This window comes from Oncorhynchus mykiss, chromosome 12 (genome assembly GCF_057628025.1).
Source record: "Oncorhynchus mykiss isolate SJ-2025 chromosome 12, ASM5762802v1, whole genome shotgun sequence".
NCBI classification, from domain to species: Eukaryota; Metazoa; Chordata; class Actinopteri; order Salmoniformes; family Salmonidae; genus Oncorhynchus; species Oncorhynchus mykiss.
The window spans coordinates 94,618,328-94,643,394 of NC_143033.1; the positions used below are offsets into that span (position 1 = coordinate 94,618,328).

At 42.4% G+C, this 25,067-nt stretch overlaps 1 protein-coding gene across 9 annotated transcripts in view; it reads right to left on the reverse strand.

Moving 5' to 3' along the window:
• LOC110485267 (CREB-binding protein) overlaps positions 1-25,067 on the reverse strand; it is a 94,243-nt gene that overhangs the window by 6,686 nt on the left and 62,490 nt on the right. The window contains exons 13-25 of one of the 9 annotated variants that reach the window (XM_090194249.1): positions 20,365-20,565; positions 19,872-20,144; positions 19,291-19,491; positions 18,888-19,083; positions 17,500-17,618; positions 16,879-17,118; positions 12,689-12,777; positions 11,419-11,499; positions 10,958-11,014; positions 9,808-9,885; positions 9,648-9,715; positions 9,327-9,477; positions 8,811-8,957 (exon numbers count right to left, since the gene is read on the reverse strand). In XM_090194249.1, the coding sequence (XP_090050375.1) occupies positions 8,811-8,957; positions 9,327-9,477; positions 9,648-9,715; positions 9,808-9,885; positions 10,958-11,014; positions 11,419-11,499; positions 12,689-12,777; positions 16,879-17,118; positions 17,500-17,618; positions 18,888-19,083; positions 19,291-19,491; positions 19,872-20,144; positions 20,365-20,565 (1,901 nt within the window). Of the gene's footprint in view, positions 1-8,810; positions 8,958-9,326; positions 9,478-9,647; positions 9,716-9,807; positions 9,886-10,957; positions 11,015-11,418; positions 11,530-12,688; positions 12,778-16,603; positions 16,681-16,739; positions 16,818-16,878; positions 17,119-17,499; positions 17,619-18,887; positions 19,097-19,290; positions 19,492-19,871; positions 20,145-20,364; positions 20,566-25,067 lie in introns of those variants that run through there. The other 8 variants (XM_090194250.1, XM_090194248.1, XM_090194247.1 and 5 more) reach the window with 8 other exon arrangements.

A 25,067-nucleotide genomic window follows, 5' to 3' on the forward strand; every position in this document is an offset into this window, starting at 1 on the left:
GGAAACACTTCAACAACTTCATTTTTATTCACAGTTATGAAAACTTAGGACACTAAAGAGGCCTTTCTACTGACTCTGAAAACACCAAAAGAAAGAAGCCCAGGGTTCCTGCTCATCTGCGTTAACGTGCCTTAGGCATGCTGTAAGGAGGCATGAGGACTGCAGATGTGGCCAGGGCAATAAATTGCAATGTCTGTACTGTCAGACGCCTAAGACAGCGCTACAGGGAGACAGGACGGACAGCTGACCGTCCTCACAGTGGCAGACCACGTGTAACAACACCTGCACAGGATCGGTACACCCGAACATCACACCTGCAGGACAGGTACAGGATGGCAACAGCAACTGCCTGAGTTACACCAGGAACGCACAATCCTTCCATCAGTGCTCAGACTGTCTGCAATAGGCTGAGAGAGGCTGGACTGAGGGCTTGTAGGCCTGTTGTAAGGCAGGTCCTCACCAGACGTCACCGGCAACAACATCGTCTATGGGCACAAACCCACTGTCGCTGGACCAGACAGCAGCGGTGTCTGTTTCACCAGGGGTGATGGTCAGATTTGCGTTTATTGTCAAAGAAATGAGCGTTACACCGAGGCCTGTACTCTGGAGCCGGATCGATTTGGAGGTGGAGTGTCCGTCATGGTCTGGGGCGATGTGTCAGCGTCACCGGACTGAGAGGGCTAGGGCCATTCCCCCCAGAAATGTCCGGGAACTTGCAGGTGCCTTGGTAGAAGAGTGGGGTAACATCTCACAGCAATAACTGGCAAATCTGGTGCAGTCCATGAGGAGGAGATGCACCGCAGTGCTTAATGCAGCTGGTGGCCAAACCAGATACTGACTGTTACTTTTGACCCCCCTCTTTGTTCAGGGACACATTATTCCATTTCTGTTAGTCACATGTCTGTGGAACTTGTTCAGTTTATATCTCAGTTGTTGAATCTTATGTTCATACAAATATTTACACATGTTAAGCTGAAAATAAACGCAGTTGACAGTGAGAGGATGCTTCTTTTTCTGCTGAGTTTATATTATCATCATCCTCGTTCTGAAGTGTAAGTTACCTGGTGTTGGGAAGGAGTGTATTACTGTTAAGAAGTGTATTATGTTGTGTTACCACTACGTTATAAAGTGTTACCTGGTGTTGGGGAAGGAGTGTATTACTGTTAAGAAGTGTATTATGTTGTGTTATCACTACGTTATAAAGTGTTACCTGGTGTTGGGGAAGGAGTGTATTACTGTTAAGAAGTGTATTATGTTGTGTTATCACTAAGTTATAAAGTGTTACCTGGTGTTGGGAAGGAGTGTATTACTGTTAAGAAGTGTATTATGTTGTGTTATCACTAAGTTATAAAGTGTTACCTGGTGTTGGGGAAGGAGTGTATTACTGTTAAGAAGTGTATTATGTTGTGTTATCACTACGTTATAAAGTGTTACCTGGTGTTGGGAAGGAGTGTATTACTGTTAAGAAGTGTATTATGTTGTGTTATCACTACGTTATTAAGTGTTACCTGGTGTTGGGGAAGGAGTGTATTACTGTTAAGAAGTGTATTATGTTGTGTTACCACTACGTTATAAAGTGTTACCTGGTGTTGGGGAAGGAGTGTATTACTGTTAAGAAGTGTATTATGTTGTGTTACCACTACGTTATAAAGTGTTACCTGGTGTTGGGGAAGGAGTGTATTACTGTTAAGAAGTGTATTATGTTGTGTTATCACTAAGTTATAAAGTGTTACCTGGTGTTGGGGAAGGAGTGTATTACTGTTAAGAAGTGTATTATGTTGTGTTATCACTACGTTATAAAGTGTTACCTGGTGTTGGGGAAGGAGTGTATTACTGTTAAGAAGTGTATTATGTTGTGTTATCACTACGTTATAAAGTGTTACCTGGTGTTGGGGAAGGAGTGTATTACTGTTAAGAAGTGTATTATGTTGTGTTACCACTACGTTATAAAGTGTTACCTGGTGTTGGGGAAGGAGTGTATTACTGTTAAGAAGTGTATTATGTTGTGTTATCACTACATTATAAAGTGTTACCTGGTGTTGGGGAAGGAGTGTATTACTGTTAAGAAGTGTATTATGTTGTGTTATCACTACGTTATTAAGTGTTACCTGGTGTTGGGGAAGGAGTGTATTACTGTTAAGAAGTGTATTATGTTGTGTTATCACTACGTTATAAAGTGTTACCTGGTGTTGGGGAAGGAGTGTATTACTGTTAAGAAGTGTATTATGTTGTGTTATCACTACGTTATAAAGTGTTACCTGGTGTTGGGAAGGAATGTATTACTGTTAAGAAGTGTATTATGTTGTGTTATCACTACGTTATAAAGTGTTACCTGGTGTTGGGGAAGGAGTGTATTACTGTTAAGAAGTGTATTATGTTGTGTTATCACTACGTTATAAAGTGTTACCTGGTGTTGGGGAAGGAGTGTATTACTGTTAAGAAGTGTATTATGTTGTGTTATCACTAAGTTATAAAGTGTTACCTGGTGTTGGGGAAGGAATGTATTACTGTTAAGAAGTGTATTATGTTGTGTTACCACTACGTTATAAAGTGTTACCTGGTGTTGGGGAAGGAGTGTATTACTGTTAAGAAGTGTATTATGTTGTGTTATCACTACGTTATAATGTGTTACCTGGTGTTGGGGAAGGAGTGTATTACTGTTAGGTGTATTATGTTGTGTTACCACTACGTTATAAAGTGTTACCTGGTGTTGGGAAGGAATGTATTACTGTTAAGAAGTGTATTATGTTGTGTTATCACTACGTTATAATGTGTTACCTGGTGTTGGGGAAGGAGTGTATTACTGTTAAGAAGTGTATTATGTTGTGTTATCACTACGTTATAATGTGTTACCTGGTGTTGGGAAGGAGTGTATTACTGTTAAGAAGTGTATTATGTTGTGTTATCACTACGTTATAAAGTGTTACCTGGTGTTGGGGAAGGAGTGTATTACTGTTAAGAAGTGTATTATGTTGTGTTATCACTACGTTATAAAGTGTTACCTGGTGTTGGGGAAGGAGTGTATTACTGTTAAGAAGTGTATTATGTTGTGTTATCACTAAGTTATAAAGTGTTACCTGGTGTTGGGAAGGAATGTATTACTGTTAAGAAGTGTATTATGTTGTGTTATCACTACGTTATAAAGTGTTACCTGGTGTTGGGGAAGGAGTGTATTACTGTTAAGAAGTGTATTATGTTGTGTTATCACTACGTTATAATGTGTTACCTGGTGTTGGGGAAGGAGTGTATTACTGTTAGGTGTATTATGTTGTGTTACCACTACGTTATAAAGTGTTACCTGGTGTTGGGAAGGAATGTATTACTGTTAAGAAGTGTATTATGTTGTGTTATCACTACGTTATAATGTGTTACCTGGTGTTGGGAAAGGAGTGTATTACTGTTAAGAAGTGTATTATGTTGTGTTATCACTACGTTATAATGTGTTACCTGGTGTTGGGAAGGAGTGTATTACTGTTAAGAAGTGTATTATGTTGTGTTATCACTACGTTATAAAGTGTTACCTGGTGTTGGGAAGGAATGTATTACTGTTAAGAAGTGTATTATGTTGTGTTATCACTACGTTATAATGTGTTACCTGGTGTTGGGAAGGAGTGTATTACTGTTAAGAAGTGTATTATGTTGTGTTACCACTACGTTATAAAGTGTTACCTGGTGTTGGGAAGGAATGTATTACTGTTAAGAAGTGTATTATGTTGTGTTATCACTACGTTATAAAGTGTTACCTGGTGTTGGGGACGAGTGTATTACTGTTAAGAAGTGTATTATGTTGTGTTACCACTACGTTATAAAGTGTTACCTGGTGTTGGGGAAGGAGTGTATTACTGTTAAGAAGTGTATTATGTTGTGTTATCACTACGTTATAAAGTGTTACCTGGTGTTGGGGAAGGAGTGTATTACTGTTAAGAAGTGTATTATGTTGTGTTATCACTACGTTATAAAGTGTTACCTGGTGTTGGGGAAGGAGTGTATTACTGTTAAGAAGTGTATTATGTTGTGTTATCACTACGTTATAAAGTGTTACCTGGTGTTGGGGAAGGAGTGTATTACTGTTAAGAAGTGTATTATGTTGTGTTACCACTACGTTATAAAGTGTTACCTGGTGTTGGGGAAGGAGTGTATTACTGTTAAGAAGTGTATTATGTTGTGTTATCACTACGTTATAATGTGTTACCTGGTGTTGGGGAAGGAGTGTATTACTGTTAAGAAGTGTATTATGTTGTGTTATCACTACGTTATAAAGTGTTACCTGGTGTTGGGGAAGGAGTGTATTACTGTTAAGAAGTGTATTATGTTGTGTTATCACTACGTTATAAAGTGTTACCTGGTGTTGGGGAAGGAGTGTATTACTGTTAAGAAGTGTATTATGTTGTGTTATCACTACGTTATAAAGTGTTACCTGGTGTTGGGAAGGAGTGTATTACTGTTAAGAAGTGTATTATGTTGTGTTATCACTAAGTTATAAAGTGTTACCTGGTGTTGGGGAAGGAGTGTATTACTGTTAAGTGTATAATGTTGTGTTATCACTACGTTATAAAGTGTTACCTGGTGTTGGGGAAGGAGTGTATTACTGTTAAGAAGTGTATTATGTTGTGTTATCACTACGTTATAAAGTGTTACCTGGTGTTGGGAAGGAGTGTATTACTGTTAAGAAGTGTATTATGTTGTGTTATCACTACGTTATAAAGTGTTACCTGGTGTTGGGGAAGGAGTGTATTACTGTTAAGAAGTGTATAATGTTGTGTTATCACTACGTTATAAAGTGTTACCTGGTGTTGGGAAGGAGTGTATTACTGTTAAGAAGTGTATTATGTTGTGTTATCACTACGTTATAAAGTGTTACCTGGTGTTGGGGACGAGTGTATTACTGTTAAGAAGTGTATTATGTTGTGTTATCACTACGTTATAAAGTGTTACCTGGTGTTGGGGAAGAAGTGTATTACTGTTAAGAAGTGTATTATGTTGTGTTATTACTACGTTATAAAGTGTTACCTGGTGTTGGGGAAGGAGTGTATTACTGTTAAGAAGTGTATTATGTTGTGTTATCACTAAGTTATAAAGTGTTACCTGGTGTTGGGGACGAGTGTATTACTGTTAAGAAGTGTATTATGTTGTGTTATCACTAAGTTATAAAGTGTTACCTGGTGTTGGGGAAGGAGTGTATTACTGTTAGGTGTATTATGTTGTGTTACCACTACTTTATAAAGTGTTACCTGGTGTTGGGGAAGGAGTGTATTACTGTTAAGAAGTGTATTATGTTGTGTTATTACTACGTTATAAAGTGTTACCTGGTGTTGGGGAAGGAGTGTATTACTGTTAAGAAGTGTATTATGTTGTGTTACCACTACGTTATAAAGTGTTACCTGGTGTTGGGGAAGGAGTGTATTACTGTTAAGAAGTGTATTATGTTGTGTTATCACTAAGTTATAAAGTGTTACCTGGTGTTGGGGAAGGAGTGTATTACTGTTAAGAAGTGTATTATGTTGTGTTATCACTACGTTATAAAGTGTTACCTGGTGTTGGGGAAGGAGTGTATTACTGTTAAGAAGTGTATTATGTTGTGTTATCACTACGTTATAAAGTGTTACCTGGTGTTGGGGACGAGTGTATTACTGTTAAGAAGTGTATTATGTTGTGTTAGCACTACGTTATAAAGTGTTACCTGGTGTTGGGGAAGGAGTGTATTACTGTTAAGAAGTGTAGTATGTTGTGTTATCACTAAGTTATAAAGTGTTACCTGGTGTTGGGGAAGGAGTGTATTACTGTTAAGAAGTGTATTATGTTGTGTTATCACTACGTTATAAAGTGTTACCTGGTGTTGGGGAAGGAGTGTATTACTGTTAAGAAGTGTATTATGTTGTGTTATCACTACGTTATAAAGTGTTACCTGGTGTTGGGGAAGGAGTGTATTACTGTTAGGTGTATTATGTTGTGTTATCACTACGTTATAAAGTGTTACCTGGTGTTGGGGAAGGAGTGTATTACTGTTAAGAAGTGTATTATGTTGTGTTATCACTACGTTATTAAGTGTTACCTGGTGTTGGGGAAGGAGTGTATTACTGTTAAGAAGTGTATTATGTTGTGTTATCACTACGTTATTAAGTGTTACCTGGTGTTGGGGAAGGAGTGTATTACTGTTAAGAAGTGTATAATGTTGTGTTACCACTACGTTATAAAGTGTTACCTGGTGTTGGGGAAGGAGTGTATTACTGTTAAGAAGTGTATTATGTTGTGTTACCACTACGTTATAAAGTGTTACCTGGTGTTGGGGAAGGAGTGTATTACTGTTAAGAAGTGTATTATGTTGTGTTATCACTACGTTATTAAGTGTTACCTGGTGTTGGGGAAGGAGTGTATTACTGTTAAGAAGTGTATTATGTTGTGTTATCACTACGTTATTAAGTGTTACCTGGTGTTGGGGAAGGAGTGTATTACTGTTAAGAAGTGTATAATGTTGTGTTACCACTACGTTATAAAGTGTTACCTGGTGTTGGGGAAGGAGTGTATTACTGTTAAGAAGTGTATTATGTTGTGTTACCACTACGTTATAAAGTGTTACCTGGTGTTGGGGAAGGAGTGTATTACTGTTAAGAAGTGTATTATGTTGTGTTACCACTACGTTATTAAGTGTTACCTGGTGTTGGGGACGAGTGTATTACTGTTAAGAAGTGTATTATGTTGTGTTACCACTACGTTATAAAGTGTTACCTGGTGTTGGGGAAGGAGTGTATTACTGTTAAGAAGTGTATTATGTTGTGTTATCACTACGTTATAAAGTGTTACCTGGTGTTGGGGAAGGAGTGTATTACTGTTAAGAAGTGTATTATGTTGTGTTACCACTACGTTATAAAGTGTTACCTGGTGTTGGGGAAGGAGTGTATTACTGTTAAGAAGTGTATTATGTTGTGTTATCACTACGTTATAAAGTGTTACCTGGTGTTGGGGAAGGAGTGTATTACTGTTAAGAAGTGTATTATGTTGTGTTACCACTACGTTATAAAGTGTTACCTGGTGTTGGGAAGGAGTGTATTACTGTTAAGAAGTGTATTATGTTGTGTTATCACTACGTTATAAAGTGTTACCTGGTGTTGGGGAAGGAGTGTATTACTGTTAAGAAGTGTATTATGTTGTGTTATCACTACGTTATTAAGTGTTACCTGGTGTTGGGGAAGGAGTGTATTACTGTTAAGAAGTGTATTATGTTGTGTTACCACTACGTTATAAAGTGTTACCTGGTGTTGGGGAAGGAGTGTATTACTGTTAAGAAGTGTATTATGTTGTGTTATCACTACATTATAAAGTGTTACCTGGTGTTGGGGAAGGAGTGTATTACTGTTAAGAAGTGTATTATGTTGTGTTATCACTACGTTATTAAGTGTTACCTGGTGTTGGGGAAGGAGTGTATTACTGTTAAGAAGTGTATTATGTTGTGTTACCACTACGTTATAAAGTGTTACCTGGTGTTGGGGAAGGAGTGTATTACTGTTAAGAAGTGTATTATGTTGTGTTATTACTACGTTATAAAGTGTTACCTGGTGTTGGGGAAGGAGTGTATTACTGTTAAGAAGTGTATTATGTTGTGTTATCACTACGTTATAAAGTGTTACCTGGTGTTGGGGAAGGAGTGTATTACTGTTAGGTGTATTATGTTGTGTTACCACTACGTTATAATGTGTTACCTGGTGTTGGGGAAGGAGTGTATTACTGTTAGGTGTATTATGTTGTGTTACCACTACGTTATAATGTGTTACCTGGTGTTGGGGAAGGAGTGTATTACTGTTAAGAAGTGTATTATGTTGTGTTATCACTACGTTATAATGTGTTACCTGGTGTTGGGGAAGGAGTGTATTACTGTTAGGTGTATTATGTTGTGTTACCACTACGTTATAATGTGTTACCTGGTGTTGGGGAAGGAGTGTATTACTGTTAAGAAGTGTATTATGTTGTGTTATCACTACGTTATAAAGTGTTACCTGGTGTTGGGGAAGGAGTGTATTACTGTTAAGAAGTGTATTATGTTGTGTTACCACTACGTTATAAAGTGTTACCTGGTGTTGGGGAAGGAGTGTATTACTGTTAAGAAGTGTATTATGTTGTGTTATCACTACGTTATTAAGTGTTACCTGGTGTTGGGGAAGGAGTGTATTACTGTTAAGAAGTGTATTATGTTGTGTTATCACTAAGTTATAAAGTGTTACCTGGTGTTGGGGAAGGAGTGTATTACTGTTAAGAAGTGTATTATGTTGTGTTATCACTACGTTATAAAGTGTTACCTGGTGTTGGGGAAGGAGTGTATTACTGTTAAGAAGTGTATTATGTTGTGTTACCACTACGTTATAAAGTGTTACCTGGTGTTGGGGAAGGAGTGTATTACTGTTAAGAAGTGTATAATGTTGTGTTACCACTACGTTATAAAGTGTTACCTGGTGTTGGGGAAGGAGTGTATTACTGTTAGGTGTATTATGTTGTGTTACCACTACGTTATAAAGTGTTACCTGGTGTTGGGGAAGGAGTGTATTACTGTTAAGAAGTGTATTATGTTGTGTTATCACTACGTTATAAAGTGTTACCTGGTGTTGGGGAAGGAGTGTATTACTGTTAAGAAGTGTATTATGTTGTGTTACCACTACGTTATAAAGTGTTACCTGGTGTTGGGGAAGGAGTGTATTACTGTTAGGTGTATTATGTTGTGTTACCACTACGTTATAAAGTGTTACCTGGTGTTGGGGAAGGAGTGTATTACTGTTAAGAAGTGTATTATGTTGTGTTACCACTACGTTATAAAGTGTTACCTGGTGTTGGGGAAGGCGCACTCGGAACCGTACTCCTGGACGTGCATACCAAAGAAACACACGTCCACACCGTCAATCTCCTCAAAGGCAAAAAGTGCTTTGGTTCTGTAAGGGAAGGTCTCCTGCATTTCACCCGAGTCCACAAACCTGGGGAGACAAACACAGTTAATCAATTCATTAGTGAATGAAACATTTATATAGTGCTTTTACTAGTAAGGGAGAAATCTCCACATCCACAACCACAGGGAACGTCACTCATCATTAACGGTGTAGACGCCTTCTGCCACAGAATCTCCTCAGCACTATCAAGAACACTACCGCGCCATCGCTTTCCAACCAAGGTGCATGAACAAAGGAGCAAACTGAAGATGAAAAACATATTGGAGCAACTCTTGGAAGACAACTTTATTAGAACAATCCTCAATGAACATCTTTCTCAACATGTTCAATAAAGTGGTTTTAAAAGTATTGATAAGGGGCCATTTCACTGTTGGAGCAGCTGCAGTCCTTCCTTACCTAGATTTCATGCCAGGTTTGATTTCAACATTTTTGTCGGAGCTAGCCACCACCCGTACAAACACCTCCCCGGCCTCAGGGTGGTTCTGTCTCTTCAAGTACTTATTCACCCGGTCCTCGATGTACATGCCCAACCTCGTCGTCTGTAGCCCTGCGAGAAAGATACCATCAAATAGTTCAGTTGTCCTACAGGTTATACAGATGCAGGTCATATCAAACCTCACATCCTCATTACCAGTTACTGAAATAACTTCCATCACACGTCTACAATGGTGGATCCACTCGGATCGCCACAATTATTCAACACAATCTCAAACTTACTTTTGGCAGCGAACTTGTTCTCTTTCCTCGTCTTGCCGGACTTCTTCAGACAGATGTCGCAAATGAAGCTGAGGGAAAGTGGAAGTGTCAAATAGACAGTCAGAAACAGTGATCAGAAGACACACGGGCCGTTTGTCTGTTCAGGGTACATGAGGCTTACCCCGATGGCCAGATGACATCATAATGCAGCACACAGATCTGGTGCATCTTCCGTCCACAGTCTTTACATTCAACAAACCTGTGTGAGGAGAGAGAGAAGGATGGTCAGAGAAGGTACACCAACACCTCGGTCTCCAAGAAGAGACTTGCTTGTTCACAGATACTGCAGAGTGGGTAATAGATACAACAGTTGACTGACATATGGGCGTGAGACAAAATACTAATGCGTTGGACAACTGTATGTACAAGAGTTGGGGGTCAATTCAGGAAGTGACTTCAATTCATTAAAATTCACGATTGAAATGGAATTGATCCCGAACCTTGGTATACACCCTTTAAAAATGTAGTGGAAAATGTCATTGACTGATAGTAATGAATCTAGTTACATAAAATATCAGTTAGAATTGTCACCTAATTCAAAACACTTTTGCAGCCACCATTGCCCATGTACTTGGGGAGGTCATCTCACGCTCCGTGATCGAATGGGAAAAGCGAGGGACAGGTGCAAGAGACAAGGCTCATACACTATTCACCATCAATGGTTATTCATTTTCATGTCTTTGTTTGACAGATCTCTCAGCTCAGGACAATACTTTCATCCTCCGGTATTTTAAATGCAGTGTATCCACTTGTGTGGCTGATTAGTGTTTTTAAATGGTCCAAATAAAGCCAGTACTGTGATGCATACTGTACATACTGTGATGCATACTGTACATACTGTGATGCATACTGTACATACTGTGATGCATACTGTGATGCATACTGTGATGCATACTGTGATGCATACTGTGATGCATACTGTGATGCATACTGTGATGCATACTGTGATGCATACTGTGATGCATACTGTGATGCATACTGTGATGCATACTGTGATGCATACTGTGATGCATACTGTACATACTGTGATGCATACTGTACATACTGTGATGCATACTGTACATACTGTGATGCATACTGTACATACTGTGATGCATACTGTGATGCATACTGTGATGCATACTGTGATGCATACTGTGATGCATACTGTGATGCATACTGTACATGACGGCTCATCGCCAACGGATTTAGAAGCTTTAAAGCAGAATGAAAAGGGCTAAATCCCCATCAAACGTAAACAGTTTGAGACGGTAAGGTACACCAATACTCACGGTTCTGGATCCAACATGTCATTTTTCTTCTTTTCAAACTGGTCTTTAGATATCATACTGGAGGACAGAGAGACAACGGACGACCAGTTAGAATCAGTTCTGATACTCTACAGCCAACGCCCCCAACACGCAGCCCACTCATATGAATACAGATTCCCTTTTTTCATAAGCTTTGACTATAATTAGCTAAGCCTACCACTTCTGGACCAGTATTTATAATCATGGACTAATGATATCCACTAAGGAAAGATGGAATCAGTGGAGACTTAAGGGCGGTTATATCCACTAACAAAATGTTCACTTAGTCATGTATTGATGAAAATTCAAGTTAAGTGAAAGTTAGGATTGGTAAAAAATATAAAAACTACGGAACTAATCCAAATCAAACAGAGCCTTGTTTCCCAGTGTTTTTTCAATGTATTAACATGAAAACGTTACCACAGATTCCACCACGAACTTACGTCTGTGGCTGTGCCGGGTCGTCTCCCAGGGTGACGCTATTGCCCTGGATCTCGTTGAAGCACTTCTCACAGAAGTGATACCTGTCGGCAACAAGGCCATATTTGGGTGAGCTAGAGCGGGCACACAGTAGCAGAAGCACAGGGAAAGTTGGCAAGCCGGCACACGTGTGGCAGAATGAGTTGCGGAAATGGTTGTCAGAATGGCACAATGGGTGGCAGAATGGCAGAGCATAACACAGGCAGAGGACAGAGGACAGAGACAAGAGGACAGAAGGACAGGACAGAGACAAGATGACAGAAAGACAGGACAGAGACAAGAGGAAAGAAAGACAGAGGACAGAAAGACAGGACAGAGACAAGAGGACAGGGCAGAGTGAAGGTAGAACACAGGTTAGTCACCATGAGAATGGTCATGACAGTCATTCACACATCTTCTCATACAAGCATACTGAAATGACACAGGAACACTAACCATGTTGATGGGAGGAACATGAATGTTAACATAAGCAAAGTAAATCATTAGTACATCTGAATATCCATACTACTAAGTATAACCACTTCGCTGAACTACTAGGTTCCACTACTTCTCCACGTAAAGCTTTAGTAATGCGCAGGCATATGATATGATTGATATGATGATGTCAGTTGGGAGACTGTTGGAGTGAATGCCAGCCCTGGTGATGTAGGGGAGAGAGGGATGCACACAGAACACACAGACATATGGATCACCTCTGCTTGTCTTCGGAACTTTTCATAACAATTTTTGTTGAAATTACTTTTAAAAAATGTGGGTAATGTGGGTAAATAACTAGTGTAAAATGCATCAACATGCTTCCAGAAGGGATAGAGTAGTTAACCCTAACGAGCTTCACTGCGCTGAGTTCAGATTAACTCCACTACATGCAACTGCAATGCATCCGCAATATTTGGAGCTACTGAAGTGCAATAGCAATGTGTGAACAGCAGGGGGAGCAGTGGTGCTGATATTGCAGCACATCGGGCTTGAAGGGAAACCTGAAGATCCTGTCAATGTAGGCTACACTACTTTTAACAACATGTAACCCTTCCAGTATCCAGTACGCACCATCCCTCTGGTGAAATACCCTCTTAGAATACTCTCAACATAATTATTCATTGTTTTACATGTACCTGAACTAACATTACAATGTACTGTGAGAGCACAATCCTATTCCCCCTTTCCTTCACCTGCCCTGCCTACTTACAACACCCCCCCCCCCCCCCCCCCCCACCACCAGGAGTGTGGACTTACCTGTTCTGGTAGCTGAAGTAGGTTCCGTCTCTGGAGATGGTGCACAGCTGCTTGCCATAGCAGCAGAGGGTCTGGGGTGAGAACTCAAACTGTGGAGGAACACAGGGAGAAAGGGTTAGTGAATCCACTTCTACACTGTCTAGCATTCAGCCAGGTCAGTCCTGTCCACAGATTCTCCCAAATTAAAACCTAGTGTTCCTCTGAAAGTTCCCCTTTCACTGGTACGTATAGTCTCAGGCTTACATCCCAAAGGGCACTCTATTCCCTATGTAGTATACTTATTTTTTTTTACCAGGGCCCATAGGGCATAGTGCACTACATAGGGAATAGAGTGCCATTTGGGAAGCACCCTCAGTGTCACAAGTACGACAGGAAGTCAAAAGGCTCATCATGTTAAGTCAAGTGTTTCCATCTTTTTTAAGGACCATCTAGCCATGGGGTCATACAGGTGGCTGTCTGTCACACAGTAAACACAGCAGCGCATGGTTATGCATGTCTGGAGGGGTTAGGGATGTTTCTTGTCGTGTCATTTCAGACTTAAATACCATCACTAACCGACTTCCACCCGGTTACTCAACCCTGCACCTTAGAGGCTGCTGCCCTATATACATAGACTTGGAATCACTGGCCACTTTAATAATGGAACACTAGTCACTTTAATCAAGTTCAAATAATGATGACATACTGCTTTACTCATCTCATATGTATATACTGTATTCTATTCTACTGTATTTTAGTCAATGCCACTCTGACATTGCTCTATCTAATATTCATATATTTCTTAACTCCATTATTTTACTTTTAGATTGTGTGTATTGTTAGATAGTACTGCATTGTTGGCGCTAGGAACACAAGCATCCGCTAAATATGTGTATGTGACCAGTAAAACCTGATTAGAATTGCAGGGCATTGTATCCTCTTAAATGACAGTACAGTGCATTGGTAAAATATTCAGACCCCTTGACTTCATCCACATTGTTCGGTTACAGTCTTATTCTAAAATAGATTGTTTTTTTCCCCTCATCAATCCACACCCCATAACGACAAAGCAAAAACAGGTTCAGACATTCTTGCAAAAAAATATCACACATCACAAAAATATTCAGACCCTTTACTCAGTACTTTGTAGAAGCACCTCTGGCAGCGATTACAGCCTTCAGTCTTAGGTGACGCTACAAGCTTGGCACACCTATATTTGGGGAGTTTCTCCCATTCTTCTCTGCAGATCCTCTCATGCTCTGTCAGGTTGGATGGGGAGTTTCTCCCATTCTTCTCTGCAGATCCTCTCAAGCTCTGTCAGGTTGGATGGGGAGTTTCTCCCATTCTTCTCTGCAGATCCTCTCAAGCTCTGTCAGGTTGGATGGGGTGTTTCTCCCATTCTTCTCTGCAGATCCTCTCAAGCTCTGTCAGGTTGGATGGGGAGTTTCTCCCATTCTTCTCTGCAGATCCTCTCAAGCTCTGTCAGGTTGGATGGGGTGTGTCGCTGCACAGCTTTTTCAGGTCTCTGCAGAGATGTTCAATCGGGTTGAAGTCCGGGCTCTGGCTGGGCCACTCAAAGACATTCTGAGACTTGTCCTGAAGCCACTCCTGCGTTGTCTTGGCTGTGTGCTTAGGGTCACTGTCCTGTTGGAAGGTGAACCTTCACCCCACTCTGAGGTCCTGAGCTCTCTGGAGCAGGTTTTCATCAAGGATCTCTCTGTATAATGCTCCGTTCATCTTTCCCTCGATTGGGACTAGGCTCCCAGTCCCTGCCGCTGAAAAACATCCCCACAGCATGATGCTGCCACCAGCATGCTTCACTGTAGGGATGGTGCCAGGTTTCCTCCAGATGTGACACTTGGCATTCAGGCCAAAGACTTCAATCTTGGTTTCATCAGACCAAAGAATCTTGCTTCTCATGGTCTGGGAGGCCTTTTGGCCAACTCCGAGCGCGCTGTCATGTTGCCTTTTACTGAGGAGTGGCTTCCGTCTAGCCACTCTACCATAAAGGCCTGATTGGTGGAGTGCTGCAGAGATTGTTGCCCTTCTGGAAGGTTCTGTCCGGGGGTATCGTCGGACGGGCCAACATTGTTTCCCGACCCCTCCAGTCTCAGCCTCCAGTATTTATGCTGCAATAGTTTGCGTCGGGGGGCTAGGGTCAGTCTTATGTCTTGAGTATTTCTCCTCTCTGAGCCCTAGGGCCATGCCTCAGGACTACCTGGCCTGATGAGTCCTTGCTGCTGCTCCAGTTTCAACTGTTCTGCCTGCGGCTGTGGAACCCTGATCTGTTCACTGGAAGTACTACCTGTCCCAGACTTGCTGTTTTCAACTCTCTAGAGACAGCAGGAGCGGTAGAGATACTCTGAATGATCGGCTATGAAAAGCCAACTGACATTTACTCCTGAGGTGCTGACCTGTTGCACCCTCTACAACCACTGTGATTACTATTATTTGACCCTGCTGGTCACCTATGAAGATTTGAACATCTTGGCCATGTTCTGTTATAATCTCCACCCGGCCCGGCCAGAAGAGGACTGGCCACCCCTCATAGCCTGGTTCACTCTGTTTTTTCCTAGGTTCTGGCCTTTCCAGGGAGTTTTTCCTAGCCACCGTGCTTCTACACCTGCATTGCTTGCTGTTTGGGGTTTTAGGTTGGGTTTCTGTACAGCACTTTGTGACATCAGCTGATGTAAGAAGGGCTTTCTTCTGGCTAATTATTATTATTATTTTTAATAAAAAAATGTATTCATTCTCCAATCTCCAGAGGAACTCGGTCAGAGTGACCATCGGGTTCTTGGTCATGTCCCTCAAAGGCCCTTCTTCACCGATTGCTGTTTGGCCGAGCGGCCAGCTCTAGGAAGAGTCTTGGTGGTTCCAAACTTCTTCCATTTAAGAATGATGGAGGCCACTGAATTGTTTTGGTACCCTTCCCCAGATTTGTGCCTCGACACAATCCTGTCTCAGAGCTCTACGGACAATTCCTTCGACCTCATGGCTTGGTTTTTGCTCTGACATGTACTGTCAACTGTGGGACCTTATATAGACAGGTGTGTGTCTTTCCAAATCATGTCCAATCAATTGAATTTACCACAGGTGGACTCCAATCAAGTTGTAGAAACATCTCAAGGATGATCAATGGAAACAGGATGCACCGGAGCTCAATTTCAAGTCTCATAGACAAGGGTTTGAATAATTATGTAAATAAGGTATTTCAGTTTTTTTTTTTTATAAAAAAAACTGCTTTTGCTTTGTAATTATAGGGTGTTGTGTTTAGATTGATAAGGATTTTTATTTATTTAATCAATTTTAGAATAAGGCTGTAGCGTAACAAAAAAATTTGGAAACGGGGTCTGAAAACTTTCCGAATGCACTGTAGGTCATCAGCAGCAATGTGCCATGGTTTCCCACCTTGAGGGCGTCAACAGCCCAAACCTGGCTAACAAACCCGTATATCAAGGGACACAAGTTCTCCCTATTTAGGTAACTCCTGGCCCTCACGATAACCTACAGTTAGAGATGAGAGTTTCTCCTGGTCCTAACGATAACCTACAATTAGAGCTGAGAGTTTCTCCTGGCCCTAACGATAACATACAATTAGAGCTGAGAGTTTCTCCTGGGCCTAACGATAACCTACAATTAGAGCTGAGAGTTTCTCCTGGCCCTAACGATAACCTACAATTAGAGCTGAGATTTTCTCCTGGCCCTAACGATAACCTACAGTTAGAGATGAGAGTTTCTCCTGGTCCTAACGATAACCCACAATTAGAGCTGAGAGTTTCTCCTGGCCCTAACGATAACATACAATTAGAGCTGAGAGTTTCCAGTAGCCCAGGCTGACCATGACGGGGTCTATCTCCAGCTCAAACACCACTAACCTCCCGCTCTACTCCACTTTCCTCCACTAACATCCCTCCTCCTTCCCTCCCATCATCTCACCTTCCTGCCACAGCAGTAGCCCAGGCTGACCATGACAGGATCTATTTCCAGCTCAAACACCACTAACCTCCAGCTCTACTCCTTCTCTTTCCTCCACTAACATCCCTCCATCTCTCCTCCTTCCCTCCCATCTCACCTTCCTGCCACAGCAGTAGCCCAGGCTGACCATGACGGGGTCTATCTCCAGCTCAAACACCACTAACCTCCAGCTCTACTCCTTCTCTTTCCTCCACTAACATCCCTCCATCTCTCATCCTTCCCTCCCACCATCTCACCTTCCTGCCACAGCAGTAGCCCAGGCTGACCATGACGGGGTCTATCTCCAGCTCAAACACCTCGGCCAGCTTGGAGCAGTACTTGTAGACGCGGGACGTCTTGCGGTTGTAGATCCAGGCGTTGTTGAACATGACCCAGATGTCTTCCACGTACTGCCAGGGTTCCTGGTACTGACCCGTGTCCAGCTTACGCTTTATAGTGGACAGGTCCATAGGTTTCTTCACTATGTCAAAGTAGTCCTGAAGGGGGGGGGGGGGTGGTTAGAAGAAAGTTAAGTGGTACTGAGTTAAGAGTGCCTTATCATTCGCTATCAAGCTTCAGGACAATGAATGACATGTGGCTGTGAGAGACAGAGCTTCACTGATATTGTGAGAGCTTCACTGATATTGTGAGAGCTTCACTGATAGCTCTGACCAGAATGATATGGACATGGTTATGAGAGAGATCCTTCATCCTTATTGAGCCTCGGCTAGATCTATGAAATCTGTATAGAACTGAGTAACGAGTTCATTTGTCATTTGTTTTCATATCAATACATGACTAGGCATAACCAATCAAGAGAGAGACTCTCAGGGTGTACGACTATCTAAGTGTATGTACATGAGTATGTGTGTACTCACAGGGATGCCCAGCAGCATGGGGTCGACAGGCTGTCTGAAGGGCAGAGACTCGGGGTCCTGTCTGTAGAGGGCCTCTAGTGTGGGCATCAGGGCCTGGCGCAGCTCCTCTGGCTTAAAGACTGCAGCAAGGACAGAGCGGTCAGGGCTCTATTCAAATGAATCATGTACAACATCATAGAAATCTATCATGAAGAACAAAAAGTATAACCTGTCATGTGGAAAAGGGAGATCGCGAAGACTATTTATTCTATTTCTATCTGACATTCAGAACACTTCAGTGTCTTCACAGGGTCAGTTATCATGGTCAAGTCATATTGACAGAGTTGTTGTGAAGATGGGGAGAGAGGTATGTGTTGTAAAAAGATGCTCTGTGTTTTTGGCACAAAGGTCAACTTGTCCTAGTTGTTCAGGCTCTGGTCTCATCTCATCTTGATTACTGTCCGGTAATACGGTCCAGTGCAGCAAAGAAAGACCTGGCAAAGTTGCCGCTGTCTCAGAGCAGCACACACAGAACAAATATCAACAACATGCATGATAGTCTCATGGTTGAGAAGAAATGTACTAATTATCTTCTAGTCTTTTTAAGAAACGTGTTGAATACTAACCACTAGTATGATCTATTACATACACTACAAAACAGACACACCACCATGGGTTTCATCACAGCACCCAAACCAAAAACACATTGAATGTATCGCTCAGTTCTGCATAGAGCCGTCTCATGGTGGAATACTCTGGTCAGAGGTTACTCTCTTAGCTTTACAAACAGAACATATTGAATCACAGCACCCAAACCAAAAACACATTGAATGTATCGCTCAGTTCTGCATAGAGCCGTCTCATAGTGGAATGCTCTGGTCAGAGGTTACTCTCTTAGCTTTACAAACAGAACATATTGAATCACAGCACCCAAACCAAAAACACATTGAATGCATCGCTCAGTTCTGCATAGAGCCGTCTCATAGTGGAATGCTCTGGTCAGAGGTTACTCTCTTAGCTTTACAAACAGAACATATTGAATCACAGCACCTCTCCTCTAAAGAGCTCATTTAACTGGATATAGGAATATAGTGTTTAAATAGTATGTTGTCGCTTGTCATCTTTCCAATATCAAACTCTTATTTTTGTAATTGTAATACCTTCGGTTGTTCTAGTCTATTACGGTTCTGTATTTTGTCATGTATTTGTACGTTTCATGTGGACTGCAGGAAGAGTAGATGCTGCATTTGCAGTAGCTAATGGGGATCCTAATAAACTAAACAGGGTAAAGGTAAGGACTGACATAACTGAGGAAAGAGCTGCAATAAGATAGGACCAACTGGGGAAAAACTACTTGTCATTGGAAAAACTCCTGGCCCCGGCTAGTTTTATAGAAACCAGGTCCTCACTTTTTTTGCGGTTCTGGGTGGGGGAGGTGGACGCTGAAGTGCCGTTGACCCCGCCCTCCTCCTCCTCTTTGGGTTCATTCTTAATCTCCGGCTTCTTCTCCTCCTTTGTCTCCATTGGCTCCTGCTTAGGCTCCGCCCCGTCTGGCTCCTCCTCCTTGACCGTGAGGGGTTTGGTGTCTTTTTGGTCTTCGTCCTGCTATGGGGCACAGCTACATTTAGAGGGTGCACTTAGATCATTCTGTAGGACACTACGTTTTGAAAGATGGAGGGCAACATGGCCACCGTACCAGATGAGTTCATATGCATTTTAATATTTCCATCCAAGAGCACTTGCATTCATAATGTACATATAAATAGAAATCTCTGGTTGGTCAAGTGTCTTGTAGTCAATATTGATCCTCACCTCCATTTTGAAGTCGCTGGGCTGCTTTTTCCCCGAGCCACAGTCGTCGTCCTCGTCGTCCTCCTCCTCCTCCTCCTCGTCTTTGAGCTCGGCTTTGTGCTCCGTTTGGGCCATGTCTGGTGGGGCCTGTTGGGAGTGGACCTCTGCCGCCGAGCCTGGGGTGGGCATGCGGTTATCTATGCTGGCTGGCGCCTGGGACAGCTAGAGGGGAAACATTTGAGAATGACCCTTCAAACCCTTCAAAAGCGAAGGCTGGGTGCTGGCTATAACTGTTGACTGGCACAACAACAAGTCATTAAGAGCTGGCATGTGAAAGAAACACCATATTGTTAATAAAGCTTTAGTATCACTCCAATCATGCTGTTCCTTCAATAGACCTTTTTACATGTGGAAAAGCTGCATGACCGTAACAAAGGCTGCTTTAAAAAGAGCATCTATTTATTTCCTGACTACATGACCTAAGCAGGAAATACTCTGGGCCCAAGTGAAGGAATATAACTAGCCATGAGTTATGCTCGTCAGTTCACCAGGTCAGGATAACTCCCTATAAGAGTGTTGTGGATCCTAAGCAGGTAGTTTACCGGTGTGCTGGGGGGCTGCACTGAGCTGGGCTGCGTCTGGCTGGGGGTCCCCGGTTGCTGATGCTGCAGGGGCGTGAGCGGCTGGGAGGGGGCAGCAGGGGACTGCATGCCCAGGGTCGAGGGGGGTCGGGCGGTGAGGCCGCCACTGGGGACATGAGTGGGGGTGGAGGACGGCGAAGGCTGAGCCTGGGGGGGTGGGTGGGAGTGGGGGTGCTGGAGCTGCTGCAGGTTAGCCGAGGCGTTGGGTGGAGGGGTGCCGCGGGGTAGGGGGGGCTGGGATACAGAAGTTACAGTTAGAGCTCCATCTACTATTACATCTTCACACAGAGTTACAAACCTACCCACTCAGACACGTACATATTCTAACACTACACTTATATTGACAACCATAAACACATACAACGCAGCTTCTTCACATATGATCAAACCAACAGCAGAGATTATCAATGCAACAGATCACAAGCCCCATCTGTGTGAGTGTCTCTCTCCTCACCTGAGTGACAGCTGCCTGTGCTTGCGGCTGGCCGAGGGAGCCCAGGTTGTTCATCATCATTCCCCCGCCAGGGGCGGTGTTGGGAGAGAATTGGCTCTGGGGCATGAACTGGCTCTGATTAGCTGTCTGTCCCACCATGCTGTTGGCGTGCTGTCCCATCATGCCTTGCACCTGGGGCATCCTGGATGGGGACATGCCCATCTGGGGAAAGGAGAAGAAAAAAACAGACACGTTATAGAGAGGAAACCTCTATCTTGCATTGAGACCTTGCCAAGAATAACTACGCATCTAAATGAGATCAGAACTGGGTTCAAATACTATTTCAAATTCATTATTTTTAAAACTTCAGCTGTGCTTAATTGAGGTTGCCGGGTGAAATGGAACCAATAGAAAAGTCACAAAAGTGCAAACCCCACCAACCTGTTACTCCAGGCGGGCTAAAGGAAATGCTCAAAGTTTTTTTTAAAGATGTAGAAAAGTATTTAAACCCAGGTCTAAATGGGATACAACACACACGCCACCAAGACAATACTCCTTATGAAAGGCCTGCGACGTAATAAACTAACAGTGTGCTGATTAGAAAGCAGAAGGCAGAGAGGCAACAACTAGAAGTAGATACACATTCAACAGTGAAACTCCAACCCAACTCATTTAAGACATATACAACGCTCAACCACTTTCCCAGTAGAAACGAGGAGGCTACAGGGTACATTTATTTAACAGCACCCCTTTCCATTGGAATACAACCTTCCATACATATTTGCCCGTTGTAGATGGGCTCAGAAAGTGACATTTTGGACCTGAATGCCAAAACATTCAAGAGATAAAGTTGCTCAAAGTTCACCTATTTTGCATAGCCCACCATACAAGCATTTCACAACACCAGCAATGACATCGGCTAAATATTGGATTTGCCAAGACATCCAGTTCATCACTGGAGAAGATAAAGGGTTCAGAGTGATGATATTTAAAAGATTATCAAACTATTTATAATTTAAAAAAGTGTATAAACATTAAAACGTCAATTACCTAAAAACTCTTAAACTCAGATTTTTCTCTCTCATATTCACATGTAGCTTAGACCTTATTTTACCTGATCTGAGGTTTTTGTGTTTTGCCCGCCATCGGTTGAAACAACATGCTCTTGAATACAGGGTGGTTGTCTTATGGCAGATAAATGTACTAAAATGGGAACCAAATGGAAATTTCAAAAATGGTACCACAAAGACGGTTGGAGGTCCACACGTCAGAGAATGTTGACTTGAATGGGAATATGTTGTTTTTAAGTATTCTTGTCAATCTTCCATAGGAAACCTACTGAAATCCTAGAAATACAGATACTATAATAGACATGACCATCTCAGTTGACATTCGACGGTGGGTGGACCGGCCTCAATCTTCCATAGGAAACCTACTGAAATCCTAGAAATACAGATACTATAATAGACATGACCATCTCAGTTGACATTCGACGGTGGGTGGACCGGCCTCAATCTTCCATAGGAAACCTACTGAAATCCTAGAAATACAGATACTATAATAGACATGACCATCTCAGTTGACATTCGACGGTGGGTGGACCGGCCTCAATCTTCCATAGGAAACCTACTGAAATCCTAGAAATACAGATACTATAATAGACATGACCATCTCAGTTGACATTCGACGGTGGGTGGACCGGCCTCAATCTTCCATAGGAAACCTACTGAAATCCTAGAAATACAGATACTATAATAGACATGACCATCTCAGTTGACATTCGACGGTGGGTGGACCGGCATCAATCTTTCATAGGAAACCTACTGAAATCCTAGAAATACAGATACTATAATAGACATGACCATCTCAGTTGACATTCGACGGTGGGTGGACCGGCATCAATCTTTCATAGGAAACCTACTGAAATCCTAGAAATACAGATACTATAATAGACATGACCATCTCAGTTGACATTCGACGGTGGGTGGACCGGCATCAATCTTTCATAGGAAACCTACTGAAATCCTAGAAATACAGATACTATAATAGACATGACCATCTCAGTTGACATTCAACGGTGGGTGGACCGGCATCAATCTTCCATAGGAAACCTACTGAAATCCTAGAAATACAGATAATATAATAGACATGACCATCTCAGTTGACATTCAACGGTGGGTGGACCGGCCTCAATCTTCCATAGGAAACCTACTGAAATCCTAGAAATACAGATACTATAATAGACATGACCATCTCAGTTGACATTCGACGGTGGGTGGACCGGCCTCAATCTTCCATAGGAAACCTACAGAAATCCTAGAAATACAGATAATATAATAGACATGACCATCTCAGTTGACATTCGACGGTGGGTGGACCGGCCTCAATCTTCCATAGGAAACCTACTGAAATCCTAGAAATACAGATACTATAATAGACATGACCATCTCAGTTGACATTCAACGGTGGGTGGACCGGCCTCAATCTTCCATAGGAAACCTACAGAAATCCTAGAAATACAGATAATATAATAGACATGACCATCTCAGTTGACATTCGACGGTGGGTGGACCGGCCTCAATCTTCCATAGGAAACCTACAGAAATCCTAGAAATACAGATAATATAATAGACATGACCATCTCAGTTGACATTCGACGGTGGGTGGACCGGCCTCAATCTTCCATAGGAAACCTACTGAAATCCTAGAAATACAGATAATATAATAGACATGACCATCTCAGTTGACATTCGACGGTGGGTGGACCGGCCTCAATCTTCCATAGGAAACCTACTGAAATCCTAGAAATACAGATAATATAATAGACATGACCATCTCAGTTGACATTCAACGGTGGGTGGACCGGCCTCAATCTTCCATAGGAAACCTACTGAAATCCTAGAAATACAGATACTATAATAGACATGACCATCTCAGTTGACATTCGACGGTGGGTGGACCGGCATCAATCTTTCATAGGAAACCTACTGAAATCCTAGAAATACAGATACTATAATAGACATGACCATCTCAGTTGACATTCGACGGTGGGTGGACCGGCCTCAATCTTCCATAGGAAACCTACTGAAATCCTAGAAATACAGATACTATAATAGACATGACCATCTCAGTTGACATTCGACGGTGGGTGGACCGGCCTCAATCTTCCATAGGAAACCTACTGAAATCCTAGAAATACAGATACTATAATAGACATGACCATCTCAGTTGACATTTGACGGTGGGTGGACCGGCATCAATCTTTGTGGTAGTAATTAGAAGCTAAAATGTCAATGACATTAAAATGTAAAATGGTGTTCCAGCTAAATTGCAGTGGTCTGAAGGGATAGGTCCATTCTATTCATTATGTTGATATGATTGAAATGACACCGACCCTGTATTCAAGGCCATGTCAGGGCAAGGGCTGAGTTAAAGGTTTTACTGCTAACCTACAAATCATTACACAGGCTTGCTCCTACCTATCTCTCTGATTTGGTCCTGCCGTACATACCTACACGTACGCTACGGTCACAAGACGCAGGCCTCCTAATTGTCCCTAGAATTTCTAAGCAAACAGCTGGAGGCAGGGCTTTCTCTTATAGAGCTCCATTTTTATGGAATGGTCTGCCTACCCATGTCAGAGACAAAAACTCGGTCTCAACCTTTAAGTCTTTACTGAAGACTCATCTCTTCAGTGGGTCATATGATTGAGTATAGTCTGGCCCAGGAGTGTGAAGGTGAACGGAAAGGCTCTGGAGCAACGAACCGCCCTTGCTGTCTCTGCCTGTCCGGTTCCCCTCTTTCCACTGGGATTCTCTAACCCTATTACAGGGGCTGAGTCACTGGCTTACTAGGGCTCTTTCATACAGTCCCTAGGAGGGGTGCGTCACTGATGTGATCTTCCTGTCTGGGTTGTGCCGTGGCGGAGATCTTTGTGGGCTATACTTGTCTCAGGATGGTAAGGGATGGTAAGTTGGTGGTTGACGATATCCCTCTAGTGGTGTGGGGGCTGTGCTTTGGCAAAGTGGGTGGGGTTATATTCTTCCTGTTTGGCCCTGTCCGGGGGTATCATCGGATGGGGCCACAGTGTCTCCTGACCCCTCCTGTCTCAGCCTCCAGTATTTATGCTGCAGTAGTTTGTGTCGGGGGGCTAGGGTCAGTTTGTTATATCTGGAGTACTTTTCCTGTCCTATTCGGTGTCCTGTGTGAATTTAAGTATGCTCTCTCTAATTCTCTTTCTTTCTCTCTCTCTGAGGACTTGAGCCCTAGGACCATGCCCCAGGACTACCTGACATGATGACTCCTTGCTGTCCCCAGTCCACCTAGCCGTGCTGCTGCTCCAGTTTCAACTGTTCTGCCTGTGATTATTATTATTTGACCATGCTGGTCATTTATGAACATTTGAACATCTTGGCCATGTTCTGTTATAATCTCCATCCGGCACAGCCAGAAGAGGACTGGCCACCCCACATAGCCTGGTTCCTCTCTAGGTTTCTTCCTAGGTTTTGGCCTTTCTAGGGAGTTTTTCCTAGCCACCGTGCTTCTACACCTGCATTGCTTGCTGTTTGGGGTTTTAGGCTGGGTTTCTGTACAGCACTTTGAGATATCAGCTGATGTAAGAAGGGCTATATAAATACATTTGATTTAATGTTGTGTCTCAACCGATGGAGGCTCAACACAAAAACCTCATGTGATGTAAAGTAGGGTCAAAGCTACAACACGGA